Genomic DNA, 20,676 nt, shown 5'->3' with positions numbered 1-20,676 from the left:
GATGCAAGCCTTGGAAACGAGGAGGAGACCTGCAGCATCTGTTTGTGTCTCTGTGAGCGGGAAACCTGAATAAAACGCTCTGGATGTGGCCTTGCTTGCAGGAATTAGCCGGGGACGCTGTCAGAGCCGATTATTTCCTGCATGAATCATTTGACGCGTTCGAGGCCGACGCGTCCGCTTGAAGCCCAGATGAATTAAAAACACAAATTAGTCGTCAGAAGCTGCAGAGTTGGACTGAAACTCTCTCTGTGAACGAGAACGGGAACGTGTCTCGCCCAAGGACACGTGGACAGGAAGAGACAGGAAGTGGACGACTTGAAAGAAAAACTTAAAGAGCTCATTATGATCATCATTCAATGAGATTAAACACAACTTGATTAACCAGAGAATGAGTTTTTTTTCCCTTTCCTGGTGTTTTAAAGCTGCAGGATTTTCTATTTGTCAGAACCAGACTGGGAGCCGTTGTGCTCGTCGTTTTCTTCGACACCACTAATCCTCCGACCTCTCCTCTCCCATCATGTCAAGCTTTGCTGTTATGACCTGACGAGGAGCTTAAGTGCTCGGCCATATGGCGTCGTGGTCCGTCGGGAGCTGTTTTTGTGTTTCCGTGGGAAGATTAGCCGTGTGTGGTCGCTGTCACACTGAGGTAACATCATAGATTAGACTCTGTCACACTCACAGGGACAGGAAAGCACATATTGATGGTGAAGTTTTTTATTCAACCGTTTTCATTCTTTTTTTTTGTGAAATAGCGAAGGAAAGTTTTTGGTTGAGTCCCAATTCCTATCTTAACCCTCAATCTCAACTCTTAACCTTAATAGCCCCTTAAATCCAAGTGTTATCTGTCAGTTATTACTTTGGTTATTAGTTGTTTTTGTAGCTTATAAGTTAGTTGAGTTAGTTCTAAGTTGATATTCAAACAAATAATCTGTATAAACACCACAACCAGGGACACATTCAGCTGAAAGTCTCCACTAACAGCAGCTGGAACTATGGTTAGATAAACGCTCAGACATTTAACATAGTAGGCTGTATCTTGATAAAACAACTTAACAACTACTTCACCACCCAGAAAAATGAGCATTTAGTAACTAAACTACAGCAACATGGCGTCTGCACCGACCGGCTGTTGACAAAAGATCGTAAAATAAAAAATAAATGTTATTACATGCAACAATGAGGTAAATAATCCATAAAATGGGCCTAAACTAAGATAATACAATGGTTTTCTTAGTATTTATATCTCTATTAACAAAGAAAATACTGCATTCTGATTCCCTGATTGAGGGTTAAGACAGGAATTGGAATTCACCCCAAATCTTTGGACCTAGTTTGAATCAAAACAACTTTTTTCATCATGTTCATGTTGAAAAATGAAAAGATTTGCCGATCAGGTCTGAGTGAGGAGCATGTCTGTCTGTCGGCAGCTGTGATCAATAAGAGCAGCTTCACTGAGGCGTGAGCGGAGGGAATCGTAATAATCAAGACTAAGAGAGGAGAAAATGATCCATACGAGATGAGATGAGTGTCAGACGGAGGAATCAGGATGAAAAACCGTCTCCTCAGGCTCAGACACGTTCACCTCGGGACCTGGGGAGGGAGAACTCGTCTGGGACTAGGTCGGATAAATCAGGAAGGAGGAGCTTTTCTCCAAACATGGCGCTTCCTTCCTCTGCGTCAGGGCCTCGGCCTCCGACGCCTCGCCACCGCCGCCGCCGCCTGAGTCACTTAGTTAACCGACTAACGAGCTCAGAGGCTCCGACGACCCACACAGGATCTCCAACGGTGGCGAACAATGAATGCAGCTCAGAATAAAACTAAACCCATCAGCGTTACAGCAGCGTCACTGAAAGACAATGACGATCGACTGATGTGTTCATTTAGTTTATTATATTTCATATTTATTATATATTTAAACTGGGTTAAAAGCGAAAATAAAAACTGTGCAATCTGGTCCTTTCAAAATAAAAGCCGCTACAGATTTATTCTTTGGTCTTAATCACATTAAGGAGTTTTTTTTTCTGTTGTTGTTGTTGCAGTAAATTCCTCAAAGCTCTTTAAGGGTATTGATTTCTGTTTACAAAGGTGAGTGTGTGTGTGTGTGTGTGTGTGTGTGTGTGTGTGTGTGTGTGTGTGTGTGTGTGTGTGTGTCTCCGCTGTGGAAAAGGTTTTGTGACAAAAATAAGATTAAAAGGATGAGAATGAGACTAAAGAGCTTCAGGACGGACAGTGATTCATTCGCTCTGTAAACCTGTTTATTGTCTCGCACTTTGTTTTCCCACCAGTGGAGGAAGTGGATATGTAGGCCGCCAGGTAGCTGTGTGTGTGTGTGTCTGCATGTGTGTGTGTGTGTGTGTCTGTGGAGGATACAGCGCAGTGATCCAGGAGGCTCTAATCCGATCGGGGGGAGGGGAGGGAGGGGGGGTGAGAGTGGAGGCAGTAGAGGATTATGGGATTAGAGAGGGACAGATGCGACATGAGATGGCCACTCACTCTGCAGCTGGCAGAGTGAGTGGCCATCTCATCCCTCTCTCTCCCTCTCTCTATCTGTGGGTCACCATGGAGACGGGAGGTGGAGATGGAGGTTCAAATCTGCTATCGATGGATGCCCCGACACCGAAAACATCTGGACCGGTCGTGGTCGTCCTGTCCCGACCGCTCTGACTTCAAACTCTCTGATTTATTTATTCATATTTATATATATATATATATGTATATATTTTGCAGCAGGTCGGTTTAATAAAAATAAAAGTGTGAAGGTTGAGTCTGAGTTTGGCGCCCTGACCCTTTCACAATAAGACGCTTCCTCTCCAGGATTATTAAGGCGGTTTGTGGGCCGCCGCCGCCGTGGTGTGAACAAACCGAACGGGCCAGATTAGATGGGATTTGGGATTGAATGACAGATTGAGGATTCGTCCAGATTATGCTGTGATCAGTAGCCAGACACACACACATAAACACACACATTTTGGCAGGGAGTAATCCAGCGGAGGGGAACAACAGCCAGGACGGGCACAGTGACACCACCGGGCAGGAAACCAACGGCGCCGTGGTGAAACGCCAGGAGGAGGAAGAGGAAGCAGCAGGAGCTTTTGTTTGACTGATATTAAAGGGATAGTTCAACATTTTGGCATTGCCATAATCCCTATAGTCATAGCAGTAGGTTTGTTACCTTTAATTGTCGGTGCAAGCTATTTTTAGAACGGCGGAGCAGAACCGTGAGCTGCTCAGAGCTACGCCATGGAGGCTCATGGGATTTCTTGGTTTCCCTCATCAAACTCATCAAATACACAATCCAACAACTCCACAACGCTCTGGTGGACAAGTTGTGACCTGCACATTCACCACGCTATGAGATAATAACACAACGTTACCAGACAGAGTTGTTTTAGAGGGAAATACAGAGACTGTTGATGAAAAACTGTCCCTGAAGGCAACGTGCATCAGTGGTTTTGCATGAATTTACCTCTAAAACAATGTCACTATCAATATATCAATAATTATGTTTTATATTACTATTTCTTGTCTGTAATTTCTTGTTCATCACATTCAATATAAACATTAACATGACAACATGATATTTTCCTAAGAAGAGAAATACAGTTTAAATCAGGATCATGTCTCCAGTCTCAGTCTCAATTTAATCAAATCAAATTAATCAAATTAATCAAATTAATCCCTGGACAATCTTCTTAGTTTCAGGATTTAAAGCCGTGAAAACGTCTTAATTAATCAATGAGTTTTATTGATTTTGTTTAATTATTAAACCTAAAGTCTCCAGCCTCTGGTTTATTTATTGAACACACACTTTGGTGGAGTTTTGGTTCATTATTGATTGGAGGTGAGGTGAGTGACATATGGAGCGCTGCTGCCACCTGCTGGTGAACTATCACCATGACAACCACTGAGTAAACAAACACAGGATTTTTTTCTTCTCCTTTTTTTTTTTTACAAGTGTAACTATTTTTTCTATTATTTAATTCAATTTAATGTGTATTCTTTTTGTTTGTGTCAGCATTTTAAAACTTATTGCACTTGTTTCACTTAAATAAAATAAGAAAACACTCAAAAATACAAACTGAATAATGAGTGGATTAAAGATCAGAGGTCAGTGCATCATAACAGGAAGTGGAGCAAATAACTTAGAAACAGAAAAACAACAGATTTAAATATGTAAATAAGCAAAAAAAAAAACACATTAAAAGCACAAACACAACCTACCTCAGTGTGTGTGTGTGTGTGTGTGTGTGAATCTCAGGTTGCGTCCGGGTGCCAGGTGGTGACTCAGCGGCCTGGCAAACCTTTTCCAACCCAGCAGGAGGTGCAGTCCGGTTGCCACAGCGACGGCTCGGCCCCCGGGGGCCCGGCTGGCTCCGAGGACGCCCCGGGGCCGTTTGAGGACGCCGTGTCCCGGGAGAAACTATGCTGCAAGAGACACAAGAGAGGAGGAGGAGGAGAAAGAGAGAGGGAGAGAAATGTCAAGGTGTGAAGTCTGTTTCTTTAAAAATATATAAAAAAGAATAAAAACTCTTCATTTACTTATTTTCACCTTCATTTAGTTTCATCTTAACTTCATACATTCAAGAGAAAATGGATTTATAAAGTCAGATTTTAACTATTTGTTTCTACTCTAAAAGAAATGAGGTCTCACACATTGAGGTGAGAGAGAGAGAGCAGTGATAGATGCTGCTCGCTCGCCCTGGGTGTGTGACTCCAGTTTCCAGTACTGTATGTGTGTGCACAGTGTGTCAGTGTTCGGAGCCAACAATGAAACGGTCTGTGGTCGTCCCGCGTGAGGAGTGTATTTATCGCCGAACAAAGACGCAGTTTATCATGTAATAAACGCCTCTGTTCTCCGACACCAAACACAAAGATGTGGACGGAGGTCAAAGGTCGCCGGAGGAAGGAAGTCATCCGGGGAATTCAGCACCGGGAATCATCATATAGAATAATATGAGAATATAATGTTTCCTTTTGGCAGATTTTAATGTAAAAGTTAAATTTACATGACTTCATTTAGAGGTTTTAGGATTTGCCATCTTTAGAATTACTGCATATAAATATTGTCTTTTATTTTGAAATTCACTTCCTGTGAATTGCAATATAACTTTCCATGTTTGTCTTTTGAACTCAAACTTGCAAAGAAACGAGACTTTGCTTTGTCATATAAATAAACGAGCCCGTGCGCACTTTTTTTGTTTTTAGCAGCTGGTTGCCATGACCTATATTTACATTTGGTTGCTAAGCGACATCTTGTGGTCATCGATGGAAAAGAGGAGGGAAAAAAGACTAAATCCATCACAGCTTTTAAGGCTTGTGGTTCCCAGGTTGGAGGACGTGTGAATCAATAAACTAATAATAAACTGATACTAATAATAATGTGATGATAGTCTGTGTTTCTTCTTCTTTTTTCTCTCTCTCTCTCTCTCTCTCTGGGGTTAAACTCTTGGCGCTGCGAGGCGTCAACTTGAGCCCGTTTGGCCGGGCAGCAGCCGTCGTGTTTTGTGAGCTCTCTCTGAGGGCACACGTCTGGCCAACTCCCGACTCTGAAAAGAGCGTCTTCATTAACATGCACGGCCAGCCGCTTCCTCTGAAACAGGCCTTTGTGGCCCCGGCACGGCGAGGACGAGGAGCAGAGGAGCAGAGGAGCAGAGGAGCAGAGGAGCAGAGGAGCAGAGGCAGGATGGATCAAACAGGGACCAGAGATAGATGCTATACGATCCGTGATGAACGGACGGAGACGTTGGACGCTTTCTACACCTCTTTGGACCGTCTCATTGAAACTTAATTGGCTGAAGGGCCTGGAAAAACTGGGAGAAACCCACCACCACCAACACTGCTGCTGCTGCTGCATTTGATCATGTACGAGTTAGTTCAAGACACATTAACAAACAGGGTTGATGGTTAAAATTATAATATTTGTAATAATAAAAATACATAATTTGCTTATTATCACTGAACACACTCGATTTGCAGGTTTTTATTCATAAATTAAAGAAGAATTAATTTGGTGCTGCAGGAAAAATCCAATAATTCATCAGGATGCATAGAACCTCGCCTAGACCACTGGCCAGAGGGTCGATGGTTCAATTCCCACCTGCCCCAGCCCCCCTTATTGAAGAGTCACTGGGCAAAACAAGGAACCATAGTGTGTTAATGAAAGGTGGGAATCTGACATTTTGTAATACAATCTGAAAAAGTTTCAATAAGACATCCTGTGGTATTAAACTACACATCAGTAAAATATCATAATGGAGGTTAAAATCTTGAAAAGTCCTCAATCCTTTCAAAATAAGACATCCCATGGTCTTCAAATAGACTTTTAAGTATCAATCAAATATCATAAAACTCTTGAAAAGTGCTCAATCCTTTCAAAGTAAGACATCCTGTGGCCTTCAAATAGACTTTTAAATGTCAGTAAAATATCAAAATGGATGTTACATTCTTGAAAAGTCTTCAACCTTTCAAAATAAGACATCCCATGGTCTTCAAATAGACTTTTAAATGTAAGTAAAATATCATAAATGGATGTTAAACTCTTTAAAAGTACTCAGTCCTTTCAAAATAAGACATCCTGTGCCATTACTCTTCACTTTTTCAATCCCAGTTTGGTGCAGAGTTGCAGTGGAGTGAGTGAAGGTGGACGGACGGCATTGGTCAGCGCTTGTGACGGACAGGCTGGCTGACCTCAGCGCTGCAGCCTCCACACCCCCACCCACCTCCAGAGCCGCTGTATAAAGGCTGCAGCCCGTCCTCAGCCTCCACTCTCTGGATACACCGCACACAGCTGCCTGCACCCACCCCGAGGTAGGTAAGCTCCTCACTCTTTGTCTCTTTAAAGGAGGAAAAACTCACCCTTGGATCGAGCTTCGTCACTTTGATCATTCCAGATGTGATGATATTTATCGACTCTATGATCCTGTAAAGTAGTGAACTAATGTTGAACAGTGAGTAAAGTTGAGGGAGGGAGTTTTTCTGCACCGTCACGCTGCTTAAACATATTCAAAGAGCAGTGACGATGGAAAAAACAAAGAAACCTGTCTCAGCGGATGAAGCTGTTTTCTGCTCTCTAAGGCTGGCCTTGTTCTATTTTTGCTTTTATTGATTCTCATTTGATGCACTGTAATCAATTCAAGCTATTTAAATATGAATGAGTCTATATGAGACTATTTTTACAAGTGATATTGATATTTTCTGTCAGTTTTTTTGGGCCAAAAAGTCAAAAACAAAAAGGGAAGCAACAGATTTAACTCTTCATCATCACATGAGAAAAGTTTTTTGTGATTTCTTTTCCTTTGATGTTTTTTTTTTGCAGAGACAAAGGAGACGATGACCGACCTGGAGACCTCGATGGCGACCATCATTGCGGTGTTTCAGAAGTATTCGGAGCGAGAAGGAGACAAACACAAGCTGAAGAAGAGCGAGCTGAAGGACCTGCTGCACGACGAGCTGCCGGAGCTGATGGCGGTGAGGCGGCGTCTCCAGCTCCTGCAGAGAAAAACTAAACAAAAAAAAGAAAAAAGACAAAAATAATTCAACATAATGACTGAGCAGTGATGTTGTTGTCCTGATCTGAACCCTCTCTCCTCCCTGCAGCACGTCAAAGACCAGGCCACGCTGGACAGCCTGATGGAGAGCCTGGACACCGACGGCGACGCCGAGTGCGACTTCCAGGAGTTCATGACATTCATCTCCGTGGTAACCGTCTGTTGCCACGAGTTCTTCGAGCACGAGGAAGACTAAAAAGGATGGACGAGGAGGGGGAGCGAGGGAGCGAGTGCGAGGAGCCATAGTAAATTATACAGCAGCTGTCCAAGCCTTAGCAACCTGCCGATGATGCCTTCAGGGCAGCGCAAGGGTGGGAAAACACAAACTCCAGCCAGCGGCGGCCAAAACCCTGTCAGTCAGGTCCGCACTTTGTATTCAAGGCTCGCCACAGAACCAGACACTGACTTCTAAATTAGAGTCCTTTAAACTGAGATTCAGCTTTTAATCTAACTAGCCACTTAGCGTTAGCAGCCACAGGAATCCATCAGTTATCAATAAGTGCCTGTGATTGGGAAATTAAAAGTAAAAGCTGATTCAAACTTTGGCAGTGACTAGAAAGTTAATTCTCCTTCTTCTTTTTCTGCAATTCAAAACAGTTTGGAGTTAACACTAGATTTAAATGTTTATTTGGTCCTGTGAGGTTTTTAAATCCTTTACACCAACAATCATTTGGACGAACCTCAGATCTGAACCAGAATCAATCAATAATCAAATAAAACCAACAATAATTTGGAGTTAAAATGTAACACTGAACTCTGTCTGGTTGGTTTTCTTGTTCTATGAAATCTGAAATGAAATGAGCTGCTTTATTTCTAAAATGTTTCTTGTTATTTAGGGTTAAACAGATAATCAACAGCTATTAAAGACTTGAGATCTTCAAAAAGCCGGCGCTCGTGTTGTGTTTGTGTTTCCCTCCGTGCGTCTGCCGCAGGTTTGATCCTGTTAGAGTTCAGTAGAAACAATCTAGACGACATGAAACATGAAACTGTTAATGAAGCGGGAGCGTTTGTGTCCTCATGTGACCATGTGAGTCATTTTGAAATGTGAAGCGCTGATCTGTTCAGATGTCGGGACGTGGAATGAATTAAATTATCAAATGTGTCACTAAGTCTGTGGATGTTTTCTTTTCCTCTTCTTATTTTTAATATTTATAATAATTAACATCTCCAGGAGTTTGATATGAGGATAATAAAACACCAAATGTGCAGTTTTCCTGATGAAAATGTTAAGATTTAGTCTTGTTTCGGCCTCCGTGCATTGAGACGATCCACTGTTAAAGAGACATTTATTTATTTATTTATATAAAACATTTCCTATGACACTCATCCTGAGGCATTCTGGGAAATGTAGAAAACCACAAACAGGTGGTTGTATGTTTAACACAGTGGACCAAAGGAGGAGGCCGGTATTAATGAACAGGATGGAGGTCAGGTTAATGAAAACACTTGGTGTACAGTGTGTGTGTGTGTGTGTGTGTGTGTAATGATCTCAGAGGCGTTGTCAGCTGCACAGTTTCAGACATCTGCAGGTTGTTTAGCATCAAAGGGGCGGAGTCAGCCTCGCTATTGGCCGACAGGGGGAACAGCTCCGGACCCGGGGGACTGGCACCACACCCATCTGTGTGTGTGTGTGTGTGTGTGTGTGTGTGTGTGTGCGTGTGCGTGAGTGTGTGTGTGTGTCCAGCATATGCTCTGTTGTGTTTCTTCTTCTTGGTGAGTGAGGAGCTGCCTGCAGGTTCTCACTACTGGTGAGTTTTTAACCTTTTATATCAGAAACAAACTGTTTTATTGTGTATTTATTTATTTACTGTCGTCTGCAGCTGTTGCACCTTTATTTTCACTCCTTCATGTTAAGAAATCAGACTCTAGTGTTGATAGAGTTGTGTGTCGTCACTAAACAGAAATTCAGTCCGTTTCCTGCAGCGTCGCTCTTGATTTTTGGACAAACACTGACACTTATGTTTCATTTTTCCCTTGTTCCCTCAAGGTCATGATTTCATTTCAGCTACATTTTTTTTTTTTTTTTTTTTTTTTTTTTTTTTTTTTTTAAGTATATTTTTTTCGGCTTTTTGCCTTTATTTGATAGTGATGACAGTAGAGATAGACAGGAAATGGGGAGGCAGAGAGAGGGGGAATGACACGCAGGAAAGGTCTGCCCGACGCGGGATTCGAACCGGGGACGCCTGCGGCGAGGACTGTAGCCTCTACATGGGGCGGCCGCTCTACCCACTGCGCCACGCACCGCCCCCTACATTTTGTTAAAAAACAAAAAAGGATGATGCCTGAAGCTTTAGATTGAGTTTTAACATATGGTTTTAATGCCAATTTAACTAAATGTTAATCTAAAACTGTTTGGAGATATGTTTATGGTGTTTTAAGAGCCGTTTTTTTTGTGTGTGGTAGGACTTTTATGGAGAAGATGACCATTTCACTCACATCCCTATTGTTTTTTGTCGCCATCATACAGGTATGTGTGTGTTTGCTCAGCCTCCATTGTTACAGTATGTGGAGAGATGTTTAGTTGTGTGTTTTACCATGTGGAGAGATGTGATTGTGAGTTTTTTGGGAAAGACAGTGCTGCATTTACAGTCTGCACTGTTCCTGACCCAGAGATGATGACCATTTCACTCACATCCATATTGTTTTATATATCGCCATCATACAGGAATAAACCTGAGTGTGAACCCCCCGTGTTATTGTGCACGAACACAACGCAGTGTAGTCGGGGCCTGCAGACCGTCCCGGCTGCATCTGCACAGAAATTCACTTCATTCAGGATCACTGAACACCTGTGTTCTCTGTGTTCAGGTTGACGTCAGCATGGCCGAATTCGATTTGTCAGACGAACTCGCACGAGACGCCACTGCTCCTCCTTCTGATCCTTCTGCTGTTCCTCCTCCTGCTGCTCCTCCTTCTGATCCTTCTGCTGTTCCTCCTCCTGCTGCTCCTCCTTTTGATCCTGGTGCTACTCTTCCTTCTGATCCTTCTGCTGCTCCTCCTGATGATCCTTCTACTCTTCCTCCCTCTACTCCTCATATTCCTTCTGTGCCTCCTCTTCCTCCCTCTGCTCTTCCTACTCCTCCTCCTCATATTCCTACTAAGACTACTCCTCCTCCTCTTACTCCTTCTCCTTCAGGGATCTGGACAGGGGGTAAGTGCACTATGTGATGCTGTGGCTCACAAACTCACACGTTGAGGAGGTGTGTGTGTGTGTGTGTGTGTGTGTGTGTGTGTGTGTGTGTGTGTGTGTGTGTGTGTGTGTGTGTGTGTGTGTGTGTGGCAGGGAGTGTCTTATCAGAGAGGAGCATGGGAACGAACCTCCAGGGTCTGTCGCCGTGGAGATAAAGGCTGGCCCATGTTTCCACAGCAGGGGCCGAAGTAGGGGTGTGACCACGTACAAGCCTGAAACATCCAAAAGAAACTGAATTTTAAAAACATTTTCTTCATATATGGAGGAAAAAAATGACAAAACTACAAATAATTAAGCACAGAAATCAGTTTTGTGGCGAACGACTGATCTAATATCTGACAGGTTTTGCATGATGCTGTTATTGAGATTAATGTTCTTTTTAGAAACTCTGATAAACAAAAGATATATCTATGTTTGTAAATTAAATAATTGACAAAATCTGTTTTTTTTGGTTTTGTTTTAGGGCATCACGTTGACACACACGGTGCAGAACTCGCAGCCTTGATCGGAGGTGAGACTTTGACTTGAACCCATTTCATACAACATCCCTCGTTAAAATATGCACTTTTTTTTTATTGATGTGTTTTGAATTAAATTATCTTTACTTTTTACTCTCTTTCACTCATTTGATGTCAATTTTAAGATGATTTGTGACAAGAATGACTGATTTTACAGATTCTAAAGCGGATCTCCTTTATCCCACTTGACTTGAACGCAACATAAATGTCATCATGTTTATATCTGTAGATGCATATGGAGTCCTGAATGTGACTTTTTCAGTCCTAAATCATAATTAATGAGGTGGCAGTTGAATATATTAATAAAATAAGTAATTTAAAAAGAGAAAATAAACAATTTGAATTAATTATTATAATTTAAAACCAGAGGAAGGAGGTTGAACAGTGATTGGTCTGCTTGATAAACTCTAACTGGATGTTTTCTCTCCTAACTCAGGTGTTGTTGGTGCGGTGCTGCTGCTCTTCATCTGTGTCGTCGCTGTGTTGCTGTGGTGTCTGTCCAGACATAAAGGTTCATACGTCACTAACGAGACGGACGAGGACGAGGAGGAGGAGGACATCGTCAACTACGAAGAAGACGAAGGCGAAGACGAAGACGAGGACGGCGATGAGGAGTCAGATGTGAGGCTCCAGCTCAGAGAACCCCTGAGGGTCACGGAGGAGGACTGACAAACAGGACGGACTTGAGCGGTGCATTCAGGGACAACGGAGCTTTTGTAGCTTTTTTACAAAGACAACATGTGAAAATTATATTTTTGTAGCTGGTTGTTCTTCTCCTCATCTCTTCACGCTGCGCTGAGCGGATTTGCACTCCCAAAAAATCAACACTTATTCAGGAAAAACATTCAATTCAACTTGTGCCATTTCCTTTATAAAATGCCTTAAGTCTCTAATTCAGAAATATGTAGTTATTGATTTTTCTACGAGGCCAAACTGAATCAGTGAGGAACTAACCTGGCAGAAGCTGATAAACATTTACCGGCATCTGAACTGTGGGTGGTTTTACACCCTGGTTGTTGTGGTACTTTATCCTCCTGACAATCAGCGGCTGCAGCTCGGACTCTGACTAACTCACCACTCTGTCATGAATCAGCTGTGAGAAATAACCCTGTGTAAACATTTGGACAACAGAGTTTATGGAGATTTTCCAGCCTGCACTGATGTTTTCTCTCTGACTGACTCCTTTCTTCAATAAACAGAGATAGATGATAAGATACAATATGAAAAGAGTAAAAGAGAGAAAGAGAGAAGATAGTAAATCATATTCTTTTTTAAATGTTGAAGAAAGTATGTTCTTTAAATCTTTGTTCATACGCGTAGTTCTTAAAATCTCTTCTTTATAAGAATAAAGTTTACACTTTTTGAAATTTGCCGCCTCTGTGATCAATAATTAAATGTCTCCATCTTGTGGCTGAGAGTCAGAACTGCAGCCTCATTCACTGAGGTTTATTTATGTCTCTGCTTCTACATAAATAGATTTTCACTTTCACATTTTGTGTCAAATAAATGATCATTAAATCATAAATACTCTTAAAAAATATTAGAGTGCTAAATTTCAAACATACTAATTAAGATGCCATTATACACAACAGAACCTAATGAAGAATGAATTGTTATCGTGTATATAAAAATGTATGTTATTTATACGTTTTTATTATTATTATTTTAACATTTTTGATTATTTTTGTTACAGTAATTACCTTTCAAATTAAAACTGGTCTGGTTGTAATGCCACCACTCGCCTGCAGGTGGGGCTAAAAAGGAGGAGGGGGAAAAGGAAACTGGTGTTTTTTAAAAACAAAAACTGATTCTATTCAATTGTAATTTATAGACAATAAGAACAATTTGATAAAACATGAAGAGGATGGAATAAAGAGGAAGAGGAGGGAGAGAAGAGATCAAAGTAAAAGAGGAAGAGGAAGGAAAATAAAGGTGAATAAAGGAGAAGTCATTGGATCTGATACATCCCTGTCTCATCCTGTTTATTATGGGAACAGAGCGTTCATGTTACCTCATTAAATATTTAAAACCAACATACACACACACACACACAAACAAACACACTCACAGTGGCAGAGTAAATATGTGTGTGTGTCTCTGTGTGTGTGTGTGTGTGTGTGTGTGTGTGTGTGTGTGTGTGTGTGTGTGTGTGTGTGTTTATTGACCAATAAAACCCGCAAATTAAAACCGTGTGACTCTTGTTAATGAACTGCCTGAAGACAGAACACACACACATAAACACACCACAGCTGCAGCAGCGGAGCAGGAGGAGCACACACAACGTTGTTTAGTTGTGTTTTATATATATATAAAGCATATAGAGAATATTTCTAATGGTTTAAATTCAAAAGGAGGGCTGATGAACGTGTGTTGGTTTTTCCCCTTTTTCACGTGGGCGCCCCCGGGCTTCGTCTTGTGCAGCGATACGAGCCAGTTTGGCCGCGAGCAGCTTCTCCTCAACTTTCCAAACATCTGATCATCTGTCAAATCGTCTTGTCTAATTGCAGTCTGGCTGTTTTCCTCACATTTGTTCAGCCAAACCAAACAGTAAGTCGTCTGCGGTCTATCAGGTGTCAGAGTATATGTAAGAGTGTGTGTGTGTGTGTGTGTGTGTGTGTGTGTGTGTGTGTATTATCAGGAAGCGATGGTTCAACTCAGTGAATATAAATCGCCCAAAATACCTGAATTAAAATAAAAGATGAATCTAAACTTGTGTGTGTCCATGAAACACAGCTCCTCCTCACTGTGATAAAAGCTTTTAGGATTCAAGGGTTTCTGGTGTGTGTGTGTGTGTGTGTGTGTGTGTGTGTGAGGTATGAAACGGACAGGTGCACACCACACAGGTGATCTGAAAACATCAGGAAGTTATTTAAATGCTGTGGTTTGGCTAATTGTGTACAGCTGCAGCCATCGGTTAAGGTTGACCACACTTTGCAGCATCTTATTTTGAAAATCTCTCATTATATTATCGATATTATGATGTAAAATAACATAAAGCAGCTTCAAAGTCCTCAGGTTATTCACGTTTTCTGTTCAGTATCAGAATAAACCACTGACGTCTGATGGTATGAACTGTAAACGGTGCAAAATGTAACAAATTAAACAAATAGAGGCTAAAAAACTGAATCTAATTTACTGTAAATAACATGCAAACTGAGTAGAATAGAATTTTTTTTGTCTATTTCAAACAACTTGTTCATTTCCTGTTGGATATTTGATCCTCCTCTGTGTAAAATGACCTTTTAACCTGTTAACTAAGCCAGATGTATCGTTGTGTTATGATGTGACAGGTAGTTTGTGAATGCAACAATAACTTTAAAGTTTGAGAGACTTGTCTGATTTGCAGCAGAGCTTCTTAATCAGCCTCAATAACCGAAGGGCTCCTGCACAAAGGATCTCAGTGTCTTCCACCGGAGAGAGGAAAATCACTTCAGACCAGCCAGAAATTCAAAATGCATCAACAAAAACCTGATTTTCACAATTGAATTGATTTATATTTTTTCCATTTGAGCCTCTGTTTGTTCTCTCTGCTTTAATTTCACTCGGGATTTTCCAGCTTGGGTCTTCAGAGCTGGAGAGGAGCTGGTGTTTGTTTTAGCCGAAGCTCACACAGGTTCAGAGATCACCGTGTGATGGTTGATTAACGTCGAGATTTAACGAGGCCTCGCGCACGACAACGCCTCCGTTAGCGGCAACACAGAGCAGGTGAAGACATTTAAGGAGCGTTTGGGTTCTTTCCCGGCTTCATTACCACCCAGAACAACGGGGCTTCGCCAAGGTGGGAAGTTTCATCTGTGACTCACACCATTTTTTTGCTGTTTGTCAAATCAATTTGAGCTGAAATATAACAATGTCTCTCAATAACAACGGAGCGGCGGTGGCCAAGGAAAGAATGAGCCGAGAGAAATCAAAGAGATAAAACACAAGTGTGAGACTAACTCCCCAGAGAGGCGCGTAACTTCTCGACAGCAACGTGGCCGTTTCCAGAGAAGCGGAGGTTTGGCAGCGAACGGGTTTCCCACCCGCCGGTCCCTCAGGATCGTTACAGGAATGTGAGAAGAGATCAGTTTTAACAAGCCATTTATTTAAAGCAGATATCAGTGGAATGTTTTTGTTAATATAAGTCCTAAATAGTCCTATTTTCCGTCAGCAATCACTTACATGAAGTATTTCAGCCTAAACACGAGTCTCTCCGTCACTCTGCTCTGCTGTAACCCGAGGAGAAAATTTTCCTTGTGGGATACAAGTGTTATCCAATGAGGGGAGAGAACGGCATGAAGGGCTGTGTGTGCAGCCAAGGGATGCGCGTGAATGTGGTGACGTAGCACGAGGACCAATTGATGCCTGACAAGGGCGGGGGCTGCTAACTCATGGTGCGTTCAAGGAAACTCGTACTTTGTGTTTTTCCTTCCTGTGAAGTCATACCAGTTCGCTCTGGTACGAGTTCACGGGTCGGAAGTTACGAGTGGCCGTTATAGGGAACTTTCACAGACAACAGGACGGTAAAAACACGAGCTACGGGTTACCTGGAACGCTACCAAGTCGTAGTTGTGACTTGAAGCTGTAACTTACGGTTTCAAAAGCCTGCCTTGAACACAGCATTAGCCGAAACGGCCGTGCCGATGATATCTGCTTTAAACTGGTGTCGAGGCTGAGGAGATGACTCCAGTGTGATTGGAGGCTCCGCTCCTTCGCCTGCAGCCTCCCTGTGCTTTCCAGCACTGTCCATGGTTTTCCAGCTTCTGTCATGACCAGGGCGTTAGCTTAGCATTGACTTTTAAACCAGACTTAAGCCCTATTTGCACGGGATTAGTATTACCTGGGGACCTCTGGTAATGTGTAATAATTGCGGAGGACGTCTGTGATCTTAATCCCGTGCGAATGCGCCATGTCAGTAATTTGTAAAGTAAAAATTCCCCCGCAAATTATATTTCACCAAAGACCGACATCCTGTGGTAAAACTAGTCCCGCGCCAATCTGCATCTCAGTAATTGAGGGGCATTTTTTGTTCTTCCCCGGTTGAAACCATAGCTACTGTACGGGTTGAAACATGGAGGCTGCGGTGGAAATTATGAGCGGCATTTTCGAAGGCGTTTTAGGTGCAAACACGGGCTGGTATCGGTGCTGGAGAAACATTTGAATAAACAGCTCGGAGCCATAAAAAGAGTGAAATTTAGGAGGATATTGAGATGGATGATGGCGGCAACTGCACTGTTGCGAAGTCACGTTGCTGCTTTGACATTTTATTTACATTTGCTTCATTTGCACATGGATGTGACAGCAGCGGATGTTACGACGTGCACAGCTTTGACGTCATATCGGAGCCTAAATGTCAGTAAATTCAAGTAAAAATACAGACTTCACTTATCCCGTGCGAATGCACCGCAAGAAACACAGACGTGGGGGGGTAATTTACAAATCACCAGAGGTCCCCAGGTAATACTAATCCCGTGCGAATAGGGCTTTAATCATAATTTACTGTAATTTCATTTGCACCAAAACTTTTTAAAAGACTGAATTTAAACCTAAAAATGAAGAGCTAGCAAAATGTTTCTCTTGTTTCTTCGAGCAGAGTCGACGAGTTGAAATGCGAACTGTTATAGCGCCACTCTGTCATTAAGCAGTTTCATCTAATCTAATCTAAACCCACATTGTGGCAGAAAGGGGAACTGCAACTTGATTTTTATTTTTTTTTACCGACAAATACATACATTTAAAGGTCCAGTGTGTAATATTTGTCAAGGTTTATTGGCAAAATCTGAATATACTACCCATGAATATATTTGTATCAGTGTATACTCGCTATAAAATACAATTAGTTTGGTTTTCGTAGCCTTATAATTAGTCTTTTATACTGTATATATAGCAAGGGTTTTGCTTTAGAGGTGAACGCTACAGTAGATGTCACGGTTTCCCCCCATTTTACACACTGGACCTTCAAGCATTTATTTTTACTACAAACATATGGACTGTCTTTTTTGTTACTCTGCAGATCGAGCCCTGAACTGTTATATTGTGTGAACTGAGCCTTTAGACGAAGCAGTGACGGCAGATTTGTCCTTGAACAGGACACTTAGCCTCCAATTAGCTGTGCGGCTGTGGTTGTGCACTGGGCAGCTCCCAGTAGCTCACACCAGGAGGCTGTGGTGGCACTGGGCAGCGCTCGAAATGATAATGTGTGCAGCTTTATGGACGTGAATCACGGCATTGTTGAGAAAGAGCGAACCTCCCCCGGATAAATAGGGGGTGAATAAAAACCTCAGCGCTGACCTGGGAAGTAGAGATTTTGTTTTCATGTATTTATTTGGAAGAAGCCTTTCAATCCATCATCCTGCTATGTGACTAACCGAGCATGCTGGGAAATGTTTTCGTCAGTGGCTATCCTTTCCAGACCCTTAAGTTTTGATGACTCATTCCTGGCCAACAATAAAACCGTCTGGAAAATGAAAGCGGCGTTTTTTGTTTTTTTTTTCATTGGTAGGCGATGAAATGAAAGTGTTTCATGAATCCAAAGGGAATAAAAATTTTTTAAAAACACACACACACATAGGTGCTGCACAGATTTTTAACAAAACCTTTCAATCCAATCCAATTTTTGTCAAACCTCGTGCTCTTTTGTCAGCTTTTGAGCCGCGGACGTTAAAACTCCTGCAGGATTTTGTTTATTTTCAGAATAAAATACAAAGATAATCGTGATATATTTCTGTCGGTCAGCCTCTGGGTGGCGGGAAGTGACACAACCATCATGGAAAACTCCATTGTTTTGGCGGTTTTGTCATCATTCCTGTTGGATTTGATAAATTATGACTCACTGGCTCTTCATTTGTTGATATTACAACAAAAACACGTCTTTGGTCGAGTCCAAATATGTGTTGAAATGTGAATTATACGACGTCCACATCTCTGCAATGAAAAAAAAAGAAAAAAGAAGACTACAAACATGGAGTTTTAATGACACAGAGCTGTTAACTTTCTCCTACCAGCTCGTGGCGGCGGTTTTGTCCCGACTGACCTCGAACGCAGCGTGACTCACTGATTGCTTTTGGTTGGTTTTTTTGTGTCGGTGTAAGAGGAGACATGTTTTGCGAAGTCTTGACAAGGAGACGAGACGTCGAGGAAACCGAGGCTGTCAGTCAAACACACACACACACACACACACACACAACAACACACCAACACACACATAAAGGTGCTGCTGCTTCGGCCTCTTTGGACCGACATTCTCAGGTGGTGACTTCAGAGTGTGTGTGTGTGTGTGTTTTGGGACGAACTCAGCCAGCCTAGACTGTTACACACACACACACACACACACACACACACACACACACACATACAGACACACACACACACACACAGTGACTTGGCTCGTCTGGCCTCCCCGCTCATCTGGGCTTGATTAACGTCACCACTTCCCTACACACACACTGACATGAGCTGTGGTGTATGACTGTGTAAATTGTGTGTGTGTGTTGAAAAATATGTGTGTGTGTGTGTGTGTGTGTGTGTGTGTGTGTGTGTGTGTGTGTGTGTGTGTGTGAGGTTTGGACAGATGGGTGGGTGGGTGGGAAGTGGGGGGTCTCTATGACTACACACACACACATACATGGACACACGGACACACACACACACACACACACACACACACACACACTGTTTCCCATGAACTCACTCACCCCTTCAAAATAAAATCCCAGCTTTGGGACTTTCTCTGCTTGTTTTCATTTGTCCAAACTTCTCCAGAACTTTCCAGGGCCAGACTCAAAGAAGTCCAGGTGCTTCGACAGACACGTCCTGTTTATAGCATTGATCTGGGCTTATGATATTGATCAGTGATTAGTTTTACAGCTGCAGTGGAGGCGAACAGGAAAGAGGTTCTGTATTAATTGGATATTTTGATTTTCGTTTTTGAATTTCCTCTTTCAGTGAACATTATAAATATGTATGTTTTACATTTTATTGCTTTAAATTGCACGACTGATGCTGTAGCAAACGTCCAATCATCTGAAGCGAGGCTTTAATTCCCAGCGTCCCCTTGAAGGCAGCGAGCAGCGGTTTCTCTGTGGTGACTTTATTAGACCACGTGTTGTCAGTAGCATGTTAAACGTTGAGTCTGTTAAACGTGCGGTCGGCAGAAGGCGCTGAATCGTCTCAGTCAATCTGTGATTTATTTTTGAGGATGACACGTCCTGGAATTTAAAGAAAACCGATGTTGGTTTTTGGCCTGGACACGATGTTTTCTTTGCTCTAATGGGACAGAAATAGGAGCTTGTTGTGTCGTCTTTGATCTTTAAACTGAGCTTAAACTGAGAAAATCATCAAGGTTTTCACCATCTTTATTAAAAACAGCCTTCTTTTTTCTTTTAAAGAGGAAAAATAAAATCTAAAGTCTCAACATTGTTCTTGTTTCTTATTTCTTCTTCTTATTTTTGCTCTGTTTTCTTCTCCAGATCTGATATTTTGAGGTCGAGCCTGTGCCCTGTTTTCATTGTTTACAGTTTATTTACAGTGGATTCTTTCACCACGCCTGGAAACTCCTGACGGTAAAACAGTGTGAAGTGAATTTTTAACAGATTACAGAGCGGAGTTTCCATCTCAGGTGAAGTAATCCTCGTCGTGTGTGAAAATCTCACATCTGGTCTGGAGGTTAATTGAATTTCCACAGGAAGGGAAGTGGATTTTAATATAAAACTTTCTCTGTCTGGTTGTTACTTCTGTTAATGAGTCAGAAAATGATGCAAACCCAAACTGTGGAAACTTTAAATCTTCATTTTCTCAGAGGAGCTGATGTCAAATCACCTAATTCCACCTTCTGTGACCTGAAAAAGTCTCTCGATTCACTCAAGTTCTGGGAAATGGAGAATAAATTCATTCACCAGGAGAAAAACAGCGCGATGACAGCGTCTCATTTGTCTTTTTGCAGCCCAGTGTCAGATAACGGTGAGTCACTGTGAGCTGTTGGAGATCTTTGTTTGTCATGACCTTCAGATTAGTCATTGTTTACAGGAAGAGGCCGCAGATACGGAGCACAGAAAAAGCTTTGACCATCCTTAAATAGCTGCGGCTTTAAACAACCAGGTGTTTTAATAACATCAGGTATTAAAATAGACTTAATGTTTTATTCTACAGTCTGGACGTCGCCCGAGGCTGCTGGGTGGTTAAAAACCACCTGACGATGACGCTCTGATTCATCTTCATCAGTCAGTCAGTTTGACGACTTCCACTTGCAAAAATACAAATAAATTTAACAGATAAATGTGAATAGATTTGTTTAAGATCCAGAGGACGCACCACGCCTGTTCATTTCCATTTATATACATTTACAATCATTGTTGACTCTGAACAGTCACAAAATCCATCAGAACTGAAGGATTGATGCAGAAACAACGTGAAACTTGTGTTTATTCTCAACCAGGGACTTTTT

General features: G+C 42.0%; 2 protein-coding genes and 1 long non-coding RNA gene across 3 annotated transcripts; all 3 read left to right on the top strand.

Annotated features, from left to right (window-relative positions):
- The first annotated feature begins 7,317 nt into the window (after positions 1-7,317).
- On the top strand, positions 7,318-8,604 carry s100b (S100 calcium binding protein, beta (neural)). The gene is made up of 2 exons (XM_085795127.1): positions 7,318-7,467; positions 7,597-8,604. Exons 1-2 carry the CDS (start codon positions 7,330-7,332, stop codon positions 7,741-7,743), a joined length of 285 nt encoding a protein of 94 aa, XP_085651253.1. The 5' UTR covers positions 7,318-7,329; the 3' UTR covers positions 7,744-8,604.
- A 620-nt stretch (positions 8,605-9,224) lies between these two features.
- LOC146990521 (uncharacterized) lies at positions 9,225-10,612 on the top strand. Its single transcript, XR_015037892.1, has 3 exons — positions 9,225-9,295; positions 9,951-10,014; positions 10,356-10,612. It is a non-coding gene; the product is annotated as an uncharacterized LOC146990521 (long non-coding RNA).
- Positions 10,613-11,175: 563 nt separating this feature from the next.
- On the top strand, positions 11,176-12,595 carry gypc (glycophorin C (Gerbich blood group); the record flags this gene model as incomplete). Its single annotated transcript, XM_085804031.1, has 2 exons — positions 11,176-11,248; positions 11,692-12,595. Coding segments are annotated over 2 exons (306 nt in total), but the record flags the coding sequence as incomplete, so codon positions are not given.
- Between the last annotated feature and the right edge of the window lie 8,081 nt (positions 12,596-20,676).

Source organism: Trachurus japonicus, chromosome 2, assembly GCF_045865225.1.
Source record: "Trachurus japonicus isolate A0001 chromosome 2, Traja_1.0".
Classification (NCBI taxonomy): Eukaryota; Metazoa; Chordata; class Actinopteri; order Carangiformes; family Carangidae; genus Trachurus; species Trachurus japonicus.
The sequence above is the reverse complement of the archived record's forward strand: the minus strand, read 5'-3'. Positions and strand labels throughout refer to the sequence as shown.